The 21,977-nt window shown below is 47.7% G+C and overlaps 1 protein-coding gene across 5 annotated transcripts in view; it reads left to right on the forward strand.

The window, feature by feature from the left end:
- Sort1 (sortilin 1) overlaps positions 1-20,028 on the forward strand; it is an 84,614-nt gene extending 64,586 nt beyond the window's left edge. For 2 of the 5 annotated variants that reach the window (XM_050120934.1, XM_050120936.1), the window contains exons 12-21: positions 812-914; positions 1,651-1,819; positions 2,591-2,781; positions 7,889-8,078; positions 10,059-10,175; positions 12,685-12,793; positions 14,121-14,219; positions 14,919-15,025; positions 15,265-15,376; positions 16,011-20,028. In XM_050120934.1, coding sequence (XP_049976891.1) covers positions 812-914; positions 1,651-1,819; positions 2,591-2,781; positions 7,889-8,078; positions 10,059-10,175; positions 12,685-12,793; positions 14,121-14,219; positions 14,919-15,025; positions 15,265-15,376; positions 16,011-16,025 — 1,212 coding nt within the window. In that variant the 3' untranslated portion in view covers positions 16,026-20,028. The remainder of the gene's footprint in view (positions 1-811; positions 915-1,650; positions 1,820-2,590; positions 2,782-7,888; positions 8,079-10,058; positions 10,176-12,684; positions 12,794-14,120; positions 14,220-14,918; positions 15,026-15,264; positions 15,377-16,010) is intronic. The other 3 variants (XM_050120937.1, XM_050120938.1, XM_050120935.1) reach the window with 2 other exon arrangements.
- Positions 20,029-21,977: the final 1,949 nt, after the last annotated feature.

Below are 21,977 nucleotides of genomic sequence, written 5' to 3' on the forward strand. Positions count from 1 at the left end.
AGTGAAACATTAACCTGTATATCAGTTATGCTTCTATATCCATATTTTAAAAAAAAGAACTAAGCTTAGGGATGTCTGTCATCCCAGCCACCAGGCAAATCAACTGAGGCAGGAGAATTGCCAGCCAGCCAAATTAATAATACCTAATATCAGAATAAAAATTTAAAAGTAAGGACTATGGATGTATCTCAGTTATAGAGCCCTTACCTAATAATATGTGTAAAGCTTTTGATTCAGTGCCCAGCTGGGAAAAAAAATGAGGGCAGAGTCCTGCCGCCTATGTTTATGACAACATTATTTGCAACAGCCAAAGAAATGGAAATAACTCCATCAATAGTAGAATGGATTAATAAAATATAGTACACACTCCTCCACCTCCACTCACACACAATGGAGTATTATTCAGCCTGGAAGGGAATTCCGACAAATGCTGTAATAGAGGTCAACCCTGAAGACACTGTGCTGAGTGAAATGAGCCCGTTACAGAAAGACAAACTCTGTGTGATGTCATTTATATGCGGGAGCCTAGTGGAGTCAGATCTAGAGAGACAGACGTGGAGCCTTGTTGCTTTAAAGTAATGGTTTCAGTTTTCCAAGATGAGAAGGTTCTGAAGACTGGTTAAGTGAGAATATATACTCTAAAAACCAGAGAGCACATTTTATGAAATGAGCTTCACCAAGGTTTTTGTTTGTTTGTTTTAAACATCATCACACTGAGGTTTGAGTTACAATCAGATTCTTACCGGGAGTCTCTGTGGAATAAGGACATTATGCCTTTGGTTGTAATCTGCGCTTTGGTTTCTTTCCACAGTGCAGCCTTCATATTCATGCTTCTTACAGCATCTCCCAGAAGCTGAATGTCCCAATGGCTCCACTCTCGGAGCCCAACGCTGTGGGCATCGTCATCGCTCATGGTAAGGAGCCCTCCCCTTGCGCCATTGTGGATAGAAGCTGCCAAGCACAGGGAGACAGCACTGCCTTTGAGACACCTCTCCTACCCCCCCCCACTGCAAAAACAGTCACTGCAAGTGGCTTCTGTTCTGTTTGTTTCCTTTCTGTTGCTTTGATAAACCACCCTGGTCAAATACAACTTGAGGAGGAAAGAATTTATTTCATCTTATACTTCCAGGTCACAGTTCATCGTTGAAGGAAGTCAGGGCAGGGACCATGGAACAGCCTGTTTTGGGCTTATTCCCGGGCTCCAAATCACAGGCTCATGCTTAGCCTTCTTCCTCATACAACTTTCTTATACAACCCAGAACTACCTGCTAAAGGATTGATGCTGCCTACAGTGGGCTGCACCCTCCCACGTCAGTCATTAATCAAGACAGTCACAGACGTGGTTCTGGGCCAGTCTGACCCAGACAGTCCCTCAACTTAAGATTCAGTCAGACAACACTAGGCTGTGTCACACGGACAGCTGCAGGTAATTAGAATATGATGACTGGATGGAATTTCCCGCATTATAACAATGCTTTGGGTTTTTAATAGACTCTCACTGGCAGTAGCAACACCCAAGTTTTGATGGCCTTCTTTCTAGTATAACAGATCTGGTGAAGAATAGAGTAGTAACTTCATTCAGAAGTGTTCTTATCAGTAAGTCCTTTTTGCTTCATGTTTTATGTCTGCTAATGGTCACTGTCTCTGCAGGTAGCGTGGGAGACGCCATCTCGGTGATGGTCCCAGACGTGTACATCTCAGATGATGGGGGTTACTCCTGGGCGAAGATGCTGGAAGGGCCCCACTATTACACCATCCTGGACTCCGGAGGCATCATCGTGGCCATTGAGCACAGCAACCGCCCTATCAATGTGATTAAGTATGCATGCTCTCGGCTCCCACACGTATCTGTGTAGAGGGCAGTGACGGGGCAGCTCCTGGGCTCGTTGCAGAGTCATGGGCCCTGGTTTACCTTGGTAGACTCCGCAGAACTATAGCGAAGGCTCGGGTGGGGGGGGGGGGGGGGGGGGTATGTTCAGAGCATCCCAGATCAAGTGACACTGCGTTTTCCTCCTCCTAGCTGTGTATTTATCAATGAAAATGATCCCCCCCCTTGAGTCATCAAGTAATGGTGTTTGCTGCCAAGTTTGATGATCACAGTTTTCAATACCTAGACCCCCACATGGTGGAAGGAAAGAACAGACCCTACCACTAAACACACACACATACTACACACTCCGGCTAGTGGTCCTCTTACCCAAGCTCTGTGGCATTCACACACCACAACTAAATGACAAAAATTGATCTTCTTTCGCCCCTCCCTAAAATATAGATTTCCCAAGCACTCTGAGTTAGACTCAAGTACAAATGATACAAAAAATGTGAGGTATTTCAAGACTATCTAAATTCCCATTGATTTGGATTCTATCACTTTAGAAACTCGTTCTTCCCTCGGTTACTCCTTTTTCTTCCTTGGAAAGAGGTATTTTCTCCCATGTGTTCTATGAATGAATCCCTTCTCAGACCCTGCCAGCTAGCGGTATTGTCAGACAAGGGTTTCCTCCAACCGGGGACCAACAGCTAGATGCGTCCCTGATCTCCCAGTCCACGCTGGTCCTCTGTCATGATCCTTCTCTGGCTCCGGCTGCAGGTTCTCCACAGATGAGGGCCAGTGCTGGCAGAGCTACGCATTCACACAGGAGCCCATCTACTTCACTGGCCTGGCCTCGGAGCCTGGAGCCCGGTCCATGAACATCAGCATCTGGGGGTTCACAGAGTCCTTCATCACCCGCCAGTGGGTCTCCTACACGGTCGACTTCAAAGACATCCTTGAGCGGAATTGTGAGTATCTCCTTCAGCGTTTCCCAGTCACGATTTGTAAACTCCTTTTCCCAAAGAACCCATTCAGAGGTGTTGAAATAGGAGCGGCGGGGCTGCGTCCCCGGCACCCGGCCGCCCGCATGGCTAGCTTATGCCCAGAAATAATTACACGGAAACTGTATTCTTTCAAACACTGCCTGGCCAGGCTAGATCCAGATACTTATTGGCTAGCTCTTACATATTGTTCTAACCCATTTCTAATATTCTGTGTAGCCCACGAGCTGGCTTACCAGGGAGGATCTTAACCTGTGTCTGTCTGGAGCGGGAGAATCATGGCGACTCCTTGACTAAGCTTCTTTTTCCCAGCATTCTCTTCTGTCTACTCCGCCTACCTAATTTTCTGTCCTATGAGGGCCGAGGCAGTTTCTTTATTATTACAAGACCCACCTCCATCATTTCCCCTTTTTCTGTTTAAACAAAAAAAGAAAGGCTTTAACTTTAACATAGTAAAATTATATATCACAAAAGTTATCAAGTAAGAATTACAGTTATAATATTTATATCTATTTTATCTCTTATCATAACTAAGGAAAACTATAACTATTCATTCTTCAACTCCATCAAAGACTCCAGAAGGATATAATATTATCTAAGTAAACAAGAAATAAGAAAACTCTAGAAATGACAGAGACATCTCGCTGCCTGGACAGTCACCCAAAGTTCCTCTGTACCTATGGGGCATCCATCTTCGGCCTTCAGGCCCGTAGTATTCAGCAGACATTCTCATCAAGCAAGAAATTCCAAAGACAGTTCAGTCATTTTCTGCTGTGTCCTGCAGAATGTCTCTCAGACTCTTTCATGAGTCCGGAACCGCGAAAGACCATCTCACCTTTAGGCAAGTTCAGCAGTCCTCTCTTTGCGGGTTCTCTGTGTCCAGTTTATGCAATAGTCCAGGCAAGAGCAGTTTCTTGCCCAAATGGCTATCAAACTCCACAAGGATCCTCTTCGATGCCCATCTTCCTCTTGAAGTAGCTGGTGCTGCCAGGAGCAGACGTGTCTCATTGTCATGAAAAGCCCTAAATTATTAAAACATTTAAAATGCCATATTCTACAGTCTTTGAAAGATATGAAGAATGCCTATCTAACTGAAAGATATCTCTATATATCTAGAAAATCTAACTAACATGACTACAAGCTTGACTATTAGCGATGATTATCCATTAACAACCTATATTTCCTAGTTATACATTACATTTTTAAATGAACTACACAATCGCAATACCTTAATCAATATAAAAAATGCATATACATATAACAAAATTGACCTTAAAATCCATACCAATGCAAATTATTCATATCTATATCATATCCCCCTTTAAATGTAAAAGAACATTTATAAACAATATTTGGGAACATGGGCGTAGTTTTTTCTCTCCAAACTGCTTCCTGCTGAATAGGGGTGTCGTTAATTAGGTCGTTCATGGTATAACCTGTGTGCTAGTTTCATCTCAGTTGGCAGTTGAGCGAAGCAATTTTTGGAGGGTGTTCACAGCAACCTTTCAGGAGGGCGTGGTCTATCATACCAAATCGGAATAGATGCAATCCACAGGGTCACATCCTCTGTGAAAACCAAAGAAGGACTTTTCCAAAGCATCATAACCTTAGATCCAAATTCTGAAGTCAAGATACCTTTAGAACATATGTGCAGGTTCAGCTTAGCAGCCCATATAATGAAATGTCTCTCTGTACTTAGCTCCTTCACAGTCAAAAATTTTAAAGAAAACACAATGTACATAATCCAGACTCTCTGTGAATTTTCCATTTTTACGTGGCTTATTTTTCTTTATTTCTCTTAATCTATAACTATCTGTACTTCTGTACTCTGTCTCTTTAAAGACTTTACCCTTTTTCTTTTTAAGACATTAACTTTATTCTTTATATTCTTTTTCTTCTCTCTCCCAAGCCTACGTACATTCATCTAACAGTGTGGTCTTTTATGTCTGAATCTGTTTTACTGTGAATCTGTAATTTTTTCACTATCCAGGAGCATTTCTTAAAATGTTAAGCAGTTCTTAAAAACTTAAGTTGCACCATGTACAGGTAACACGGTACTGCCTGTGTCCTGCCCAGTTAAACCTTAACTGCGCAGTTTTAAGGTAATTACGGTAGTTCCTGCCTGAGATCTGCACAGTTCAGCATGGAGCAGCCGCTCCTGCCTCAGAGTCATTTGGTGCTTCTGAGCTGAGCACAGTTCCAGGCACACAGCAGTTCACATTGGAGCCGCAATCAGCAGTTTAATTCTGAGACTGAGTGTGCAGCACAGAAACTCTTTTCATCCAAGTTACAGCCAAATCTGACATGCAGAGCACTGCGCAGTCTGAAAACAGTCTGTATGGCGGCAGGAATCCGCCATGCTCTTCCGCCTGCCTAAGCCTGATTCTGCCTTCTGCCCAGGTACAGGCGGGGAGCGCTGAGCCATCTGCAAGGTCTCAGAGCACTCTCCTCCGATCCCAAGCGGGAACACAAACATCCAGTCCCGTAAAAGCCTTGAAATGCTTTAAAGCCAGAGTTCACCCTGGCAGTACAGCCCTAGGAAGCCGTGCTTTAAAATGACGCAGCTTTTTTTCTGCTGCTATTGCTGAATCAGGAAATCTCTTTATGGCACGCCACCAACAGAGAGCAAAACTCTGTGTTAAACTCTGTTTCCCTTATTTTTAAGCCTTCTCAGGTTTTTAAGTGGATTTAGCCCATCACGTCTGGGCGACAGGTGTTGAAATAGGAGCGGCGGGGCTGCGTCCCCGGCACCCGGCCGCCCGCATGGCTAGCTTATGCCCAGAAATAATTACACGGAAACTGTATTCTTTCAAACACTGCCTGGCCAGGCTAGATCCAGATACTTATTGGCTAGCTCTTACATATTGTTCTAACCCATTTCTAATATTCTGTGTAGCCCACGAGCTGGCTTACCAGGGAGGATCTTAACCTGTGTCTGTCTGGAGCAGGAGAATCATGGCGACTCCTTGACTAAGCTTCTTTTTCCCAGCATTCTCTTCTGTCTACTCCGCCTACCTAATTTTCTGTCCTATGAGGGCCGAGGCAGTTTCTTTATTATTACAAGACCCACCTCCATCACAGAGGAACCTCTTTCAACCAGGACAGTCAAATGCACACGGAAGGCGACGGGAGATGTTCTGTGTGGGCAGTCCAGCAGTGGAATAGCAGAGCAGTCCTGGGGCTAGCACTGTGCAAAGAATACAAGGGGCGCCTGTGTAATTTGAGTTATTCTGTCGTCTGCCTTATAAAATAGAAGGTGATAGAATTGTCTATAAATGTCCAGAACATCATTTCAGCATGTGAGTGGTGTGAAAGATTGCTGGGATAGTTCACTTTCTTTCCTTCTAAGTCAACAAACCCTAGCATGTCTCAGTTCATCCCAGCCGCGTGGGCGAGGGCTGCCGTATAGGACAGTGTAGCTTTGCACTGAAGAGGGATCTTTAGTACTTTAATAGCCAGTCTTCTGGCTAGTAAGAATAGTATACCTGAATGTGTTTGTTGGAGATTATTTTGTGACATGGGGAGGGGGTCGCCCCTCTGTAGGCAGGTGCTGTGGGACAGTGGAGAGCCAACTTTGAAGGGAAGTGTTCGCAAGGACCGCTCCGTGGTCCTGCCACTCAGAACACTGAAGGGAGGGAGTCTCGCTGGGGGTATAGTTTGAATGCAGGCCCTAGCTGAGGCTCTAGAGTGAACACTGGGCAGGTACCAAGGGCATCAGGAAGAAAGTGTCAGCGCATGGTGCCCCACAGCGTCACAGGGAAACCCGCTCGTCGTGTCAATGAGAAAATGGAGGCTAAAGGAAAGCCCCGTTTCCATGTTGGCGTCGTATAATCAAGGGCTTAAAGTCTGACTCATTTTAGAGACAAGTGTTCAGTTAATCCTTCAGCTCCTGTGACACAGGGCTGTCAGCCTGGCCTCACCCTTCTATAAGACATTTAGTGTGGTTTGAAATCTGAGGCCCTTGTCTTCAGACTGGAGTGAAGAGGCTGGAAGGAGCTGCCTTGCGTGTCTGTCCCTCAGCAGGGAGTTCTCTATGAGCTCTCAAGATTAAGATCGTTGAGATATTTGTTAGGTACCTGCTCCCTAGCAGGCTGGCTTCAAGCCCCGAAAGTAAAACCCAGGCACCACCCTTTAGGTTCCAAGCTGTGAGGATTTTCTGTAAACAGAGACCACACTTTTGTTTCCCAACTACCCAGACCCAAATAATCACACTGTTATAAATTATAATTTATAAACTTCAAATTATAACACTGTTTGGCCAATGGCTCAGGCATATTTCTAGTTAGCTCTTACATCTTAAATTAACCCATTTCTATTAATCTGTGTATCACCACAAGGCTGTGGCCTTCCAGTAATGTTCTGGCATCTTTCTCCTTCGGTGGCTGCATGGTGTCTCCCTCAACTCCGCCTACTCTTTTACTCCATCTCTGCTCAGATTTTCTGCCTAGCTTTATTCTGCTAAGCCATTGGCCAAAACGGCTTTATTCATTAACCAATAAAAGCAACACATATACAGAAGGCCATCCCACATCAATTTTCCTAAGAGTAGATGATGTGGAATGCTAAAGCAGAAACGGATGTCAACATCTGGTGTCAGAGAGTCAGTGGCCTCTAGAGAGAAGCTGAGCAGAGGCTGTTTTCCCTTCTGCTTGAAACCAACTATGTGTGGTCACATCAGGCCGGGCTCTTGCCTCATTGTCTTATACTAAACAAAGAGCCCCAGGATGAGAAACATGACTGCTTGTCTCTTACAACTCCGGGGATGGAGTGCCCAGGCCATCACTGCAGACAGCAGCCTCTTGGTTTGGGGAGACCCTAGTGCTCCCTATACAGCCTCACTTTAAAACAGAGGTTGCCTCTAATCCCAGCAGAAGGCAAGATGGTTCGCCATCGGCTGGTCTTCTCTCTAGTCTTCTTCTGTCACAGGAAGTGCAGCTGTGGGAGGTTCTAGACTAAAGTCACTTTGAATCAGCTATCCGCACCTGTCTCCACCTCCTTCCTGGCAGCTGCCTCTCTCTTTTATAGGTGGGCTGTGTGTTGCGCTGACTTCCTGAACGTTCTGTCTGCCCTTTAGGTGAAGAGGATGACTATACCACATGGCTGGCACACTCCACAGACCCTGGAGATTACAAAGATGGCTGCATCTTGGGCTATAAAGAACAGTTCCTCCGGCTACGAAAGTCATCTGTCTGTCAGAACGGGCGAGACTATGTGGCGGCCAAGCAGCCCTCCTTCTGTCCCTGTTCCTTGGAAGACTTCCTCTGGTAACAGCACTCCCCAGATTCCTCTGTCACCCCTGTCCCATGTGTGGGGAGGTGGAAACACTACTGACTCTCCTTTCCCCCAGACTGGATGCCTCCTGCCTGGTGTGCACAAAAGGGAAGCACAAGAAAGGGAACCGAACATTGCTAACATTTAGACGGGTTATTTTATTATGCTAGTCAGTCACTGGACACAGTGGGAAGGACAGAAATTATGTGAGAAGGAAAATGGTCTTGGCAAGTAACTCAGTTGGTATAGTGTTTGCCTGCATGCATGAAACCCTGAGTTCAATTCCCAGCATCAAATAAATTATGTTGAGTCATGCTAATAATCTCAGCATCTAGGAGGTAGAGGCAGGAGGATCAAAAGCTCAAGGTCTCCCTCAGCTACATAGTGAGTTCAATAATAACCTGGGATATATGAGAACCCTGTCTCAAAAAAAATTAAGTTTTAAAAAGGAAGAAGGATTTGGGCATGGGGGTGGGGTGCAGTATATAGAATTATGAGCCAAATACAACAGGAAAAGTGGTTTGGGACAGGGAGGAGATTGGGCTTTGCAGACAGCCTGCCGGAAGGTGTTAGGTTCTGGATCACTGGCAAGACTGATCCTGACACTAGAGGTGACGTCAATCTGTTCATGGTCCCTAGGTCTCACTGAGGTTTAGAGGCCACCACGATGGACTCCCTAGAGTTCAGGACCACCAGGGATGAAGAGTACTTCCTTGCTCTGGTGTTGATGTGAAAGAGGCCAGTGTCACTCAAATGAGTTGGGGCAAATAAGAACTGCTTGTGACAGATGCTGGCGGGAAGTAAAAGCGGGTCCCAGAGCACATGGACAAAGAAAGAGGATGTAGCCTTGCCTCCCTTAGTTCCTTGAGCTACAGTGTAGTGACAGCAGAATGCAGACCTGAAGGAGATGCAGGTCTGTCTTGCTCCTCCTGTCTCCATCCCACAGGAAGCACTCTTCGCTCCACTCACCTCTGACTTACACAGGGCTTCCTGCCCTTGACCCCTCCCCTGAGCTGCCACTGTTCCCTGAAGGGCTGTGATCCTACAGAGCACTTGGTCGTGGGGAGGATCTGGCCTGGGAATCCCCTTGGCCTTTACTGTCTAAGACGGACAGCACCACCATGAAGCTCCCATCTCCCGCAGACTCACACACACAGTAGCTGGTAGGTGAAGAGAGGAGGAGAGTCCCCTGTGGCGGAGGTGCCACCGAGCTAAGTGCCGATGAGTGGTGGCATTTGCCTCTGTGCATCCAGGAAGGTCTGTGACCTCAGTGGTAGGCATAGGGGAGACAGGCAAATCCGGAGTTCCCCAGTCAGTTGGTGAGCTCCACGTTCAGTGAGAGACCCTAACTCCAAAAATAAGGGGCAGAGTATAGAGGACACCTGACATTGACTTCTGGTCCCCATACCCATATGCATGGGTGTGGACATTTATACATGTATATATATACATGCCAAGTGCATGCACACGTACACAGAGAGGTGAAGGGCAGGAAGGGGTGTTCATATTGGAGCCTAGGGCTATCTAAGAAGCTAAGAGGGACAGGAGAGAAAATATAAGAACACGTATTCCCAAGAGCAACAATTAATGAGTGACATGTGGAGGTGAAGGCAAGAATTGTCTGAATCTAGATCTGTTGTTAGGGACCCTGCCCTACTGTAAGCAGCAGTCTGGCCCTTCCCCAGGCCTGTTGTAGGAAGAGCCCCAGGTGCCTGCAGCCTCTCCACTAAGCCCCTAGAAAGACTCTGCCACCTCTCGGTAGCACCCCACTGGGGACCAAGTCTTTCACACAGTCCTCTGGGGAGGTACTGAAGATCCACATTCAGGAGCATACCTGCCAAGATACCACCACCTTAGCAACTGTTCACACCTCAGTTGGAGCATCCTTGACAGGAATGTCAACCCCCCTCTTGACTAGTGGCAATGTGCTGGCTTGCAGGCAACCTCAAAAGCGTCCTTGTTGATTCTTGCAGTGACTTTGGCTACTTCCGTCCAGAAAATGCCTCAGAGTGTGTCGAGCAGCCGGAACTGAAGGGGCACGAGTTAGAATTCTGTCTGTATGGCAAAGAGGAGCACCTGACGACAAATGGGTAAGATGGCCCTTCCCTGGCAAGGTCCTCATTGCTCTGGCCAGAGCAGCTTATATCCATGTAGTTCTGAATGAGCAGTATTCCAGAACATTCATGAAAGCACCATCTAGTAGACCTACTGTGATGATAAAATAGTGCGTCATCTGCCATGTCCAGATGGCGGCCATCGGCCTCCTGGGGCTCTTGACCCCAGCGCAGCTGACGAACTGCGTTTTCCATTTTAATTAATTTCATATTCCAGTGGCCCCCACAGGAGAAGGTGCAGCTCAAAGGGGGCCCAGAAGCCCTCTCGGCTGATGGACACCCCTCTCTCATCCTTGTGCTTCTTGTTAATAAGCTCTCTCGGGATCTGAGTTCTGGGTGCAGTGGAAAGGGACAGACATGTGCCGCCGGCCAGCATGACACAGAAGTGCTGAGCCTGTGCTGGCCCTGAAACGACACAAAATACCCCACAGACAGTGCCGCTCCCCACCCCCAGCCCTGGACCCATGCCTGTTCTGCCTGCCTCATAGAATTTCAGCCAAAAACAAAACAATGCATTTGCCAAACAGGACTTCCTGAGGAGGTAGCCAAGCTTATAGAAACCTGAGAACACGTTTTAAGTCCACAGTCCTAAGGACGGGGTTTAGCAATACTTGTGGGATAAAGAACAGGATGAAAGTTGACGGGGCAGCGCTTGTGTGGAACCCCAGCACTCAGGCTACTGGGGCGGGAGGGTCGGCCTAAGTTCACCACCAGTCTGCATCACACGGCTCCTAGGCTAGCCAGCCCTGCTTAGGTAAACCCTGTCTGGAGAAGAGAGGACGTGAATAAACGTGAAGAGAGGTGAGACAGTCGGTGCCCTGCACACGCGTGGCTTCCCCTCAGAACAGCTCCTCTCAGAACAGGACATGCTCAGAAGCAGTGCTCCCATAGTCTGAAGTTACAGGTTTGGGGTCCTTTAATGCCAAAGGTCACCCATCGGATTGTGGTAGATCACTCAGAAGGTCACTTGGAAAGTCACTTGAGTTGTGTTTTCAACAAAAATGGCCTTTTAAGTCCAGGAAAATTGCTGGGCATGGCTGGGCGGTTGTGGTGCACGCCTTTAATCCCAGCAGAGGGGAGGCAGAGGCAGGCGGATCTCTGTGAGTTCGAGGCCAACCTGGTCTACAGAGCTAGTTCCAGGACAGGAACCAAAAGCTACGGAGAAACACTGTCTCGAAAATCAAAAAAAAAAAAAAAAAATTGCTGGGCGTGAAAACTGTGCACACCTTTAATTCCAGCAGAGGTGGGCCAATCTCTGTGGGTTCAAGGCCAGGCTAGTCTACCTAGTGCTAGTCTACCTAGTGGACAGCCAGAGCCACTAGTGTGAGACCCTGCCTTAAAACAGAACGGGGCTGGAGAGATGGCTCAGAGGTTAAGAGCATTGCCTGCTCTTCCAAAAGTCCTGAGTTCAATTCCCGGCAACCACATGATGGCTGACAACCATCTGTAATGAGGTCTGGTGCCTTCTTCTGGCCTGCAGGCATACACACAGACAGAATATTGTATACATAATAAGTAAGTAAATATTAAAAAAAAATGAAACGACAAAAGGCCCTAAAAATGAACACAGGCGGCCATGATCATCACAACCTCGCTACAACTCAGCTGGTGAGGAACAGCTGTTTGACCCTTGAGACTGGTGCTCTTTTTGGTTTTTCGATACAGGGTTTCTCTAGCGTTGGAGCCTGTCCTGGAGCTCTTGTAGACCAGGCTGGCCTCGAACTCAGAGACAGCCCGCCTCTGCTTCCCGAGTGCTGGGATTAAAGGCGTGTGCCACCACTGCCCGGCACTGGTGCTTTTTAAAGTCAGTTCAAAAGCAAGTGAAGCTTGAGGGTTTGTAAGGTTTTCTGTTTCCCAGAGATGAGAACTTTCTGCCATTTTCAAATCTTGTTTTCTGGAAAGAGGCAAGAACCCAGGAATATATTCTTATGTTCTTAAAAAATAAAATTCTCTTCCTTTCCTCCCTTTTTTGTCTGAGACTTGAGTGTGGTGTGTGTGGTATATATGTATGTGTGTGTGAAGTGTGTGCTGTGTGTGTGGTGTGTGCTGTGTTTGTGATGTGTGTTTTGTGTGTGTGTGTGGTGTTTATTGTGTGATGCTTCTTGCACATCTAATACAAACATCATGTGTTGGAGCAGCCATTTGGCTTCTCCGCTACTCTGTAGAGACCCTCTTCGCTGAGGTGAGTTTGGAGCCCAGTTTGCTGACAGGTGTCACTATTGGCACCGACCGACCGTTGTGTTATTACTGTGCTTCCCAGTGCCTACCTCAATCACTGTCACCATCACTGACAACATTTTGGGAGACTTTCACAAACTTGTTTCTTCGAGGCTCCATCTACCCCACAGCCCGCGAGATAGATGGCCACTCCTACAAAGCAATGGTCAGGCGCACCCCAGCCAGAGGCCCTGACTGCTGACTCTATGCCTTCCCCCAGAAAACAACAGCCCCTGCCAGCCCTGGTGAACAATCTCCTATCTTTCAGGTACCGGAAAATCCCAGGAGACAGATGCCAAGGGGGGATGAATCCAGCCCGAGAAGTAAAAGACTTGAAGAAGAAATGCACGAGCAACTTCTTGAATCCCAAGAAGCAGGTGAGTTAAAAACGGATCTAGGTTCCAGGTACAGGTGGGATTTCACGTTATGCCAGGAAAAACCAGTTACACTTTGGCACTAGTATGGAGTTGTCCACAATGCTTCTGCAGAACATTCACAGGAAGCTGTCAGGGCAAAGGACCCATCACGTACCCCAGTGACAAGGTCACCCCGCTAAGAGCTGGTGTGTGCTTGGGGGAAATGGTATAGTGTAAAGTTAGGAAGGTCTCAAAGCATGGAGTTTTGGAGTTTCTGAGGCCCAGAGTTCTTCAGGAAAAAATATTTAAAAGTTGTGTTCAGTGAGTGGAGGATATACATATAGACCTCTCACATAGCTCGTCTGAGGTCATCCTGGGCTGCATGAGACACTCTCTCCAAAACAAATGGGAGCTAGAGGTGGCTTGGCAGTCAGCAGTACATACCCTTGTCAGGCAGCTCACAACTGTCTGCAACTCCAGCTCCAAGGGATCCTGTAGGTACTGTACTCACACATGACTACACATACACCCTCACACACACACCCCTACACCTTACAAATAAACAAAGCTGGGCAGTGGGCATGCCTTTAATTCCAGTACTTGGGAGGCAGAGGCAGGTGTATCTCTGAGTTCAAGGCTAACCTGGTCTAGGGAGAGAGTTCCAGAAAGGCTAGGACTACACAGAGAAACCCTGTCTTAAAAAACAAAAACTAGGGGCTGGAGAGATGGCTCAGAGGTTAAAAGCACTGGCTGCTCTTCTAGAGGTCCTGAGTTCAAGTCCCAGCAACCACATGGTGGCTCACAACCATCTGTAATGAGGTCTGGTGCCCTCTTCTGGCCTGCAGGCATACACAGACAGAATATTATATACATAATAAATATTTAAAAAAAAAAACTAAACTAAACTAAAAACAAGCCTCGGGGGGGGGGGAAATATAAAATACCATGAAGGGATGTGGACTGGAGATTTGTGCACACATAGAGCCCTGCACAGGAGGGAGGGTTGTTGAGCTGTCAAGTAAGAAGCTGAAGAGCAGTCAGTTGTGGACCACTTCACAGCAGGCCCTAGGAAGCATGGTGCTGTGCCGGGTGGTGCAGCAGATGTCACAGTGTGACGGAGTGACGGAAATGAGCTGAGGACCCAGCTCCCTAATCTGACCTGACAACCGCAGCCCCTCCTCCGTGCTGTTCTAAGGGATGAGACCCTGACAAGGGTGGGACCCGAAGGCGACAAGGGAAGAGTGTGTGGGTGTGTGTATTTGTAAGGGGGCAAGTTCCTCCTTCTCTGCACCCCTGCCCTGGACTGCTGGTGGCTGTCCTCAGAGTGTTTGTGTGTGTGATTGCACAGGACTCCCGCCCACAGGGACACAGCTTGTCCCAGAATCCAGCTCCGCCTCCTCTTGGATACACTGAAAACACACACTTCATATCTCCTACTCAGAAGCAGGTAGGTTACACGAAACAATGATATGATAAGGCTTATTTGTAAAAACATGCCAGAAGTTAAGTAACAACAGAAATCTTGATGTCATATAGTGGCCTTCCTGGAAGAGCAGTGACACACGTCTTGGAAGACGCTAGCTTCCTTGTAGATTCACTCAGACTATTCTCAGTCTCACTCCGGCTCCACCCTTAAGCTCCAGGAGTTGTAAACAAGGGGCAAGGAATAGTCAGCGTGACCATAGTGATCTTCTAGGTGTGTCCACCCCGTGACCCCAGGGCTACGTGCAGCCAAGAATAGCTGTGAAGGTGACCCAGCACAAAATTGTACACGTATTTAAAGTGTGAATTCTTTAGGCGGTGGGGTGGGGCACGTAATTGAGCAATTCTCAAGCAGGACGTTTACAGAGGGCAGCTTCGCCTTGCCATGTCAGGTTAGACGTGCCTGATTTGAGGCAGTTGCCAAAGCTTCCACGGTAACTTTGACATTGAGGACCCTGCCCTACAGCGTCTAGGCAATTGGAGTTCAGATTCCCGTGCTGGTGTGCTAGCCTCCTGGTCACACTGAGACGGTTCATCTGGGGGGTGGAGAAGTGCCCGAACTCAGTGCCTTGGACTGTAGGTCACTCAAAGCGACGGGCAGCCTCTTGGAAGCCCTAGACTATGTGTGCCTAACTGCATCTCTGTTTGTGTTTTAATTATCAAGAATTCCAAGTCGAATTCTGTCCCTATTATCCTGGCCATCGTGGGACTGATGCTGGTCACAGTTGTAGCAGGAGTGCTCATTGTGAAGAAATATGTCTGCGGCGGAAGGTAAGAAGCGGGGAAGTGGATCAGAGGTCCTGAACCCAAGCCAGAAAATGCCACTGTGGCCCACGTGATCCCTTTCTCCTGACTGAAAGCTAGGTGGAGAAATAGCCCTCAAGATTCAGGCCCAAGTCTCATATCTTATTATATCTGCACGGCCATGAGAGTGGAAATCAGAGGAAACCCCATGCTATAAGAAATGCTCCCTACTCAGCTCGGGAAACTAACGGCGGTGTCCTCCCCAGGTTCCTGGTCCACCGGTACTCTGTGCTGCAGCAGCACGCCGAGGCTGACGGGGTGGACGCTTTGGACACAGCCTCCCATGCTAAAGGCGGTTACCATGATGATTCAGATGAGGTGAGACACCTTCTTGAGAAATTAGCCTAAAATTTCAGTCTTAAGAAATTATTTTGCAGTCAGGCAATGGTGGTGCACATCTTTAATCCAGGCACTATTAGGAGGCAGAGGCAGGTAGATCTCTGTGAGTTTAGCCCAGCCTGGTCTACAGAGCAAGTTCCAGGACATTCAGGGCTACGCAGAGAAACCCTGTCTCAAAAAACAAAACAGAAAATTTATTTTTCTACTTGTGGTCAAGACAATCTCCAGAAAGATGACTCAGAGGCTAAGAGCACTGGCTACTCCTGCAGACAGCGCAGGTTCCATTCTCTGCAAATGGTGGCTCACAACTGTCTCTAACTCTAGTCCCAGGGGTTCAGTGCCTTCTTCTGACCTCCAAAGGTGCCCGGTGAGCTCATGGTACACAGACATATCCTCAGGCAAGACACCCATTCATGTAAGATAAAAATAAATAAATCTATTTTATAAAAATAAATAAATCTATTTTAAGTTTTTAAAGATACAGTTGGGACCAAGTTGTGCATAAGCTAGAAGCAGCGCTAACCGGCTACAAAATCTGACCAGCCGAGAAAGTAGGCGATTGCTTTCAAAATAGCTTTCTTCGTTTGTCAGTGACGCGTGTCTTTCTTTTCAGGACCTCCTGGAATAGCTCTTGAGAGAAGCTGGGACCGGGCGTGGGTGGAGCCCCAGTACCTCCTACAGACTTGGGGAAATAAATTTCCCAGTGCGTCGGACCCAGCTCTTTTCTGCTGCTTCATCCAAGCCCAAAGGACCTACACTAAAGAACGCAGGGTGGGGGTGGGGAACCCTGGCTGATCTCACAGTTGGCTCGGAGAAGAGGGGGGGAAATTTTAAATTCTTTAACTTTTTGTTTCAAGTTCTGTCTTTTGTAAACATGTGGGCTTTAGGTTCCTGTTGGTTTGTTTGTGTGTCAAGGGAAATGAAATAGGAGTCAAAGGGATTGTTTCGCTGACCCCATCTTGTGTGTTCTGGGTGGTGCCTACCCCCGGGCATCTGCCAACTCCACTGTCAGCTCAGCTCTCACGTCGTACCTGGTGCTGTCCCTGGGCTCTGCTGGCCATGGGAAGCAGCCTCAGAGAAGGAAACAAGGAAACAGTGCAGTGACTGGCACTGGCTGGCCGGCTCTTCCCCATCTATGAACAGCCCTGCTCAGAGAACATTGAGCCCAGCCCTGCTATGTCTTCCAGGCCCCACCCCACCCCCAACCGTGACTATAGACCACGGTGATTTTTCTGTTCCCATTTAATTAGGCAATACCCTTGTTAATTGCCCTTTGGCAACTAACTTAACCACGCGCTTCCAAGACATTAAATTAGGAAAACTTACAGGGCCATATTTTTAACTTGCGGCAAGGAGGAGGGAGCAACAGAGAGTCGACTAGGCCTAACTCCTATTAAAGACAAAACTCTGGCTGCTCTGAGCTCTTTGAAACTGTGCTTTGTGTGGCCAGTGGGCCTCTCAAGGACAGGATGCAGGCTTGGCCTGGAAGCCTGCCCAGGCTCCTCCATGTCTTTCCTAGAGCGCATTGTTGAGTGCACAATGCAGCCCCAGGACTGACGGTCACAGCCTTCCATTTTCCTAGCACCCATGGTGAGGCTCAGTGTTGAACAACCATGGCTGCTTGTTCCTTCCTCCCCCGTTGCTGCTGTCCATAGAACCAGGACTAGGGATGTTTCCAGATCGATGAACATTTTAAAGATCAAAGTTCTATGAGCAGACCATCCTTCTCAGCCTTCCCATGCTTCCACTGATGATTTCTGGGCAGAATCTTTTGGCTGACCCCACTGAAGGTGTGCTTCTAGGTGGTGCCGTGTGTGTACATCACTTTCATGTTTTAAGGACGTTTTCTATCTGATGTTTTTCCAAACTAAATAAGTTATCGAATATGACGGGTGATTTGGGGTGGCCAGCTGGTATTGGAAAGCTGTAATGAATCCTTTTTAGTACGGCCTGAATACTGGGCACACAGGGCAGCGGTGTGGTGGGTGGTCCCTTATCCCTGCTTTACTCACCGCGGTTCCTCCCTATCGTTACAACTGGGACTCTTGAGTAGATGCCATTTTGCTGCTACTTCACTTTGTAGCTAGAAAGTCAGTAAAAAGTAACTGTGCCAAACTTTTGTCAGAATGCCTGAGCAGATGGCTAACTCCTCCCCAGAATGAGCAGCAGCAGGAGAGAGGGAGGAGGTGGACGGAGAGTCCTGGAGACGCTGTGTGTTGCCGCTAATGAGTCAGGGGAGCTTCTGCTAGAAAATGAAGTTAGGACCATTTCCATGAGGAGAATCCATCTTTGTTAGAGCCGGAATGTATGATTTTTGTATGATTCTAAAATTTATAATAATTCCAAAGATATACGAGCTCATAATTTATCAAAGTTTCTGTCCATCCTCACCTCCTGCCAAAGGGGAAAGGCTCTCTCCCACCACGTGCAGCACATCCCGGGGCTGATGTGGGTAGATAAGGCAATGTGTGGCGGTGGTCACTCACTTTCTGATGGAGTTGCCACTGGTCTCTAACCCTCAGAGGTTTCTGTAGAACCCGTCAGTGCTCTGCTTGCTTTGCTTACATCCTCTCGTAAGCTGCTCACTGTTCTTGCCATAGAGCTCAGCAGCCAAAATTGAGTCAGTCACCCCGGTCTTCAGACTCTGAGCCATGGTTCTTGCAGGAAGGTGCTCAGTATCTGGAACGGAGCTTCCTAGCGGTGTGACTTGCTGGGGTCGAGGACAGGTCAGTGGCGTTTCTCCAGAGCATTGTTTTCTCTTTAGAAAACAAAACTTTATTCCCCTGCTTCATGACTGAAATAAAAAGCTATGGCAATCCGGAGTGTCCCCTCTGCCTTGGTGGATGGTCACTGTTGGGAGCACAGGAAGTGAGTCTTCCCCCAGCTAGCTGGCTCTGTGGGCTTGGGGACTGCCCTTACAGTAGCTCTCAGAATCAGTCACATTCACAAATATGCAACCCCAGCCAGAGATTTAAGATTTTTAAGCTCTTTATGTCTTAAAAAAAACAACAACAAAAAACAAGATTTCTAGTTTGGTTTGTCCTGCTCTGTCTTGGCACTGTCACTGGTGGGCATCCCACTACTCTCAGCCCTGTGGGGGCAGAGGATGAGTCTAGAGACTTGAGCGATAGGATTTAGTGCTGTTACGTAGCTCAGACAGATTAGAAAGTCCCTAGTGGCCTGAGTTTTAAATCCAAAGCATGCTTTCTGCTTGAGACCTCAGGGCCATAAGTTTTTCCTGAGCCCTGAGGCCAGGGCTGGATGTGACAAGGCACTGGTCACAGCAGCAGAGACCTTCAGAGAGCGCTGGCAGCTCCACAGGGGGCCCAGGAGCTTTGTCAGCCTTAACTGACTCTGGTGTGCAGACCCATGCTCTTGGGCTTCCTAGCTTTTCCTCTCTGGCAGTGTAGTATTGTGGACCACCTTCAGCTCCTTTGCTGGTCAGGCCTAGAAGCCATGGCTGGGCACACTGTACCGAATCATCCCTTCATCAGGATGCTAGGATGCAGAGAGGGGCACAGCACCCTTCCATCAAGCCCCACGATGAGAGGCCTGGTTTGGCGTCACTCATTTTATTGCCCTGCAAGTAAACCATATGGGTAGAGCCTTTCATACCTCCAGCGCTCTGAAGAACCCATCCCTCTGCATACTGGCAAGGGGCTCATCCATGTGTTGGCATAGCCCTCTCAGCTCAGTCGGGATGCACAAAGATTGCTAAAAAGGAGGAATGCAGCTTCAATTTTTTTTATCGTCTTCCCACCAGAGGGAAAGTAATGTGAACTTAAATGTCTTTTGGAACAAAACCAAAGTTTAAGATTTGCCATATGATATACTGACAGGGAAGCCCAGAGTTGGCAAGCAGGTACCAGACTTTGTGTCCTGTTGGCCAGTGCTTTGCCAGGTATGGGTTGCTGTAGAGTCACTGAAACCACGGGTGCAGCTTGATTTCCTGGTCCATGCATTATAACATAAGAATTGGAGCACTAACTTGAAATTGTCTTCAAGGACTTGCGTGCACTTTTTCACACCGGTACATTCTTCTGTATCTGTTTATATGGAATAACACAAGCTAATCTGTACCTTTATATATGTGTGTGTGTACATATATACATGTATAAACTGTATAGTGTACATGTTAATGATTTATCGGTACGGCCCGAATTTTTAGTGCAGTTCTCATCCTCCGCATGCCCTCAGCTGTGGTCTGGTGACTTCCTGTCCCCCGGCGGTTCTGCCACTTCCTGGTGTTCTGAGGCACCAGGGAGGAGGGTTTGGGCTGCATTCTCTTTCTCCTCATGCACAGATATGCTCAGGGTCCCCACGTGCCTGTCGTCTTCCCCTCTTGTCCATTGTTCCCTTTCTGAGCATGCAGCCCCGCCCCGGCTGTGAGGGGCAGCTGCCTTCCTGGGACAGCGTTTAAGCAGGATCGTGACCACCACTGCATGTACACTGAAAACTCCAGATGTCTGCCCACCTGGGACAGAGCATTGCATGTGAGGTGGGGTTATCAAGTTTCAAAGACCTGTCACTCATACAGCAAAGCCAGACCCATAGCAAAATCCCACAAAATGGAAATAAAACGCAAAACTTCTTTAGCATTGTGTAAATAAATCTGGATGTGTTTAACTTTGTACTGGCAATTTTCTGTATATTTGCGGTATTTGGGTTGGAAATAAAACAGCCTGGACCCTGGACTTTGGTTCCTAACCTACTAAGATGAGTAAGCTACAAGGTTTATTAAGAGTTCTAGCTCTCTGCCTTCAAAAATCAAAACTCTGGTAACCAGAGAAGCATCAGTTAGATGCTTCTAGCTTGAAGCTAGTTAGTACACTTTCGCTCGGAAAGTGGCGGATACTCTGAGGAAACGACTCCCAAACAAACGGACTGCCTGCCCAGAAGCTTCCTAACTTTCTCGTCCTTCTCGTTTTCTTTATGCTCATCAAGTGACCCCCCACGGGGTGTGTAGGGCCATCTCCCCTCCTGGAAGCCCCACAGCCCACCACACACTTTCTCCAGTGTCTGTTTCTACACCTGTGAACACAGCGGCGTGTGGTTGCACTCCTGAACCGTGTGTTCCCTGTGGTCACTTTGTCAAGTGAACTCTAGAGAGTCAGCTGTGGCAGCTTCCCGAATATGCCCCTCTCACAGTCCTTTAGTGCCCCAGCCTCCTCATTTCCAAGTGTTGCCTGGAAGAGCTTCCTGCCTTCGGCCATTAGCCACCCCACCTTGCTGTGGGAGAGCATTTTGAGCCAATATTTCTATTTGATGTTCCCACATCTGGGTCTGGAGATGCTAGGGCACGGGTCTTGTTCTTGAAGGGGCCGCCCCTCAGCAGGATTAAATCAATGGTTAAAGGGATTCTAGCACGTTCTAAGACTCTGCCCCAGAAAGCCCAGGCTGCCCTAAAGTTGATGGTACCCCTCCTACCTCTACCTCCAGAGTGCTGGGGTTACACATGAGAGCCACTGTGCCCAGCTCTGAATTGGATTTTCTAAGGGGCAGACTTGAGGGGTCTCTTATTTTTAGATTTGATTCTTTATACATTCTCTACATCTGAGGGACAAAAAGGGGCTAATACTTCAGACTGATTGCTTTTTCCATAAAGACATGACTAAGTACGGAATAAAAAGGGTCTCACTAAATAGGAGAAACCAGTCAGTAATGCGCCGGCCACACAGAGGACTTGAGTTCATGCCTCCAGCCCATTTAACAATCCCACACACAGAAGATTCCTGGTGCTCACTGGCTGGCCAGCCCAGCCCAATCGATGGGCCCCAGATCTCAGTAGAAGCCCTTCTCTCAAACCGTATGGGACCAATGAGATGGCTCAGTGGATAAGAATGTCTGCCACCAATCCTGGCGATCCTGAGTTTAACCCTGGGGACTCAAAAGATGGAAGGAGAGAACTGACTCCCGAAAGTTGCCCTCTGACCTTCAAGTGTGGATGTGGCATTCGGATGGCTCAGCAGTTAGAGCATTGACTACTCTCTCCGAAGACCTGGGTCTGGTTCCAAGCACCCACATGGCAACTCACTTAGTCCCAAAAGCTCTGATGCCGTCTCCTGGCCTTCAGAGACAGCAGGCAGACACATGATGCAAAGACATACATGCATGCAACATGCTGATACACATAAAAGTAAAGAGAAAATTTTAAAAATAAATATAGCATTGCAGGTCCCTGAGTAGAGAAGGGGGTATGTAATAGGATACGCCTGGAAATCAGACTTTTGGGTGTATAGCACTGACTGTGGGCTGGCCATGAACCAGCTTTTTTATTGTATCCCAGGATCATCCTGGCACCACTGCCGCTTGTTACACAGACCTGAGGTTCAGAGGCATCAGCTGGTGGCTGAATGGTGCAGCCAGATGTCACACATCTCTGTCCCTGGGGAGCCTTCCTCTCTGTGCTAGGTTGCCTCTCACTTCATTTGAGCTTTATCTTGTAGGAAGAGAGCCATTGACAGCTTTCAAAGGGGAAAATGCTGGTCTGGACTAAAAATAGCTCCCATTTATCCAGCACTTAGTCAGCTACACTCTGCTAAGCACTTTAGAGAGATTACCTCGTTTAATCCTCATAACC

This window comes from Alexandromys fortis, unplaced genomic scaffold (assembly GCF_014885135.2).
Source record: "Alexandromys fortis isolate MF-2015 unplaced genomic scaffold, M_Fortis_MF-2015_v1.1 scaffold_176, whole genome shotgun sequence".
In the NCBI taxonomy this organism is placed as follows: Eukaryota; Metazoa; Chordata; class Mammalia; order Rodentia; family Cricetidae; genus Alexandromys; species Alexandromys fortis.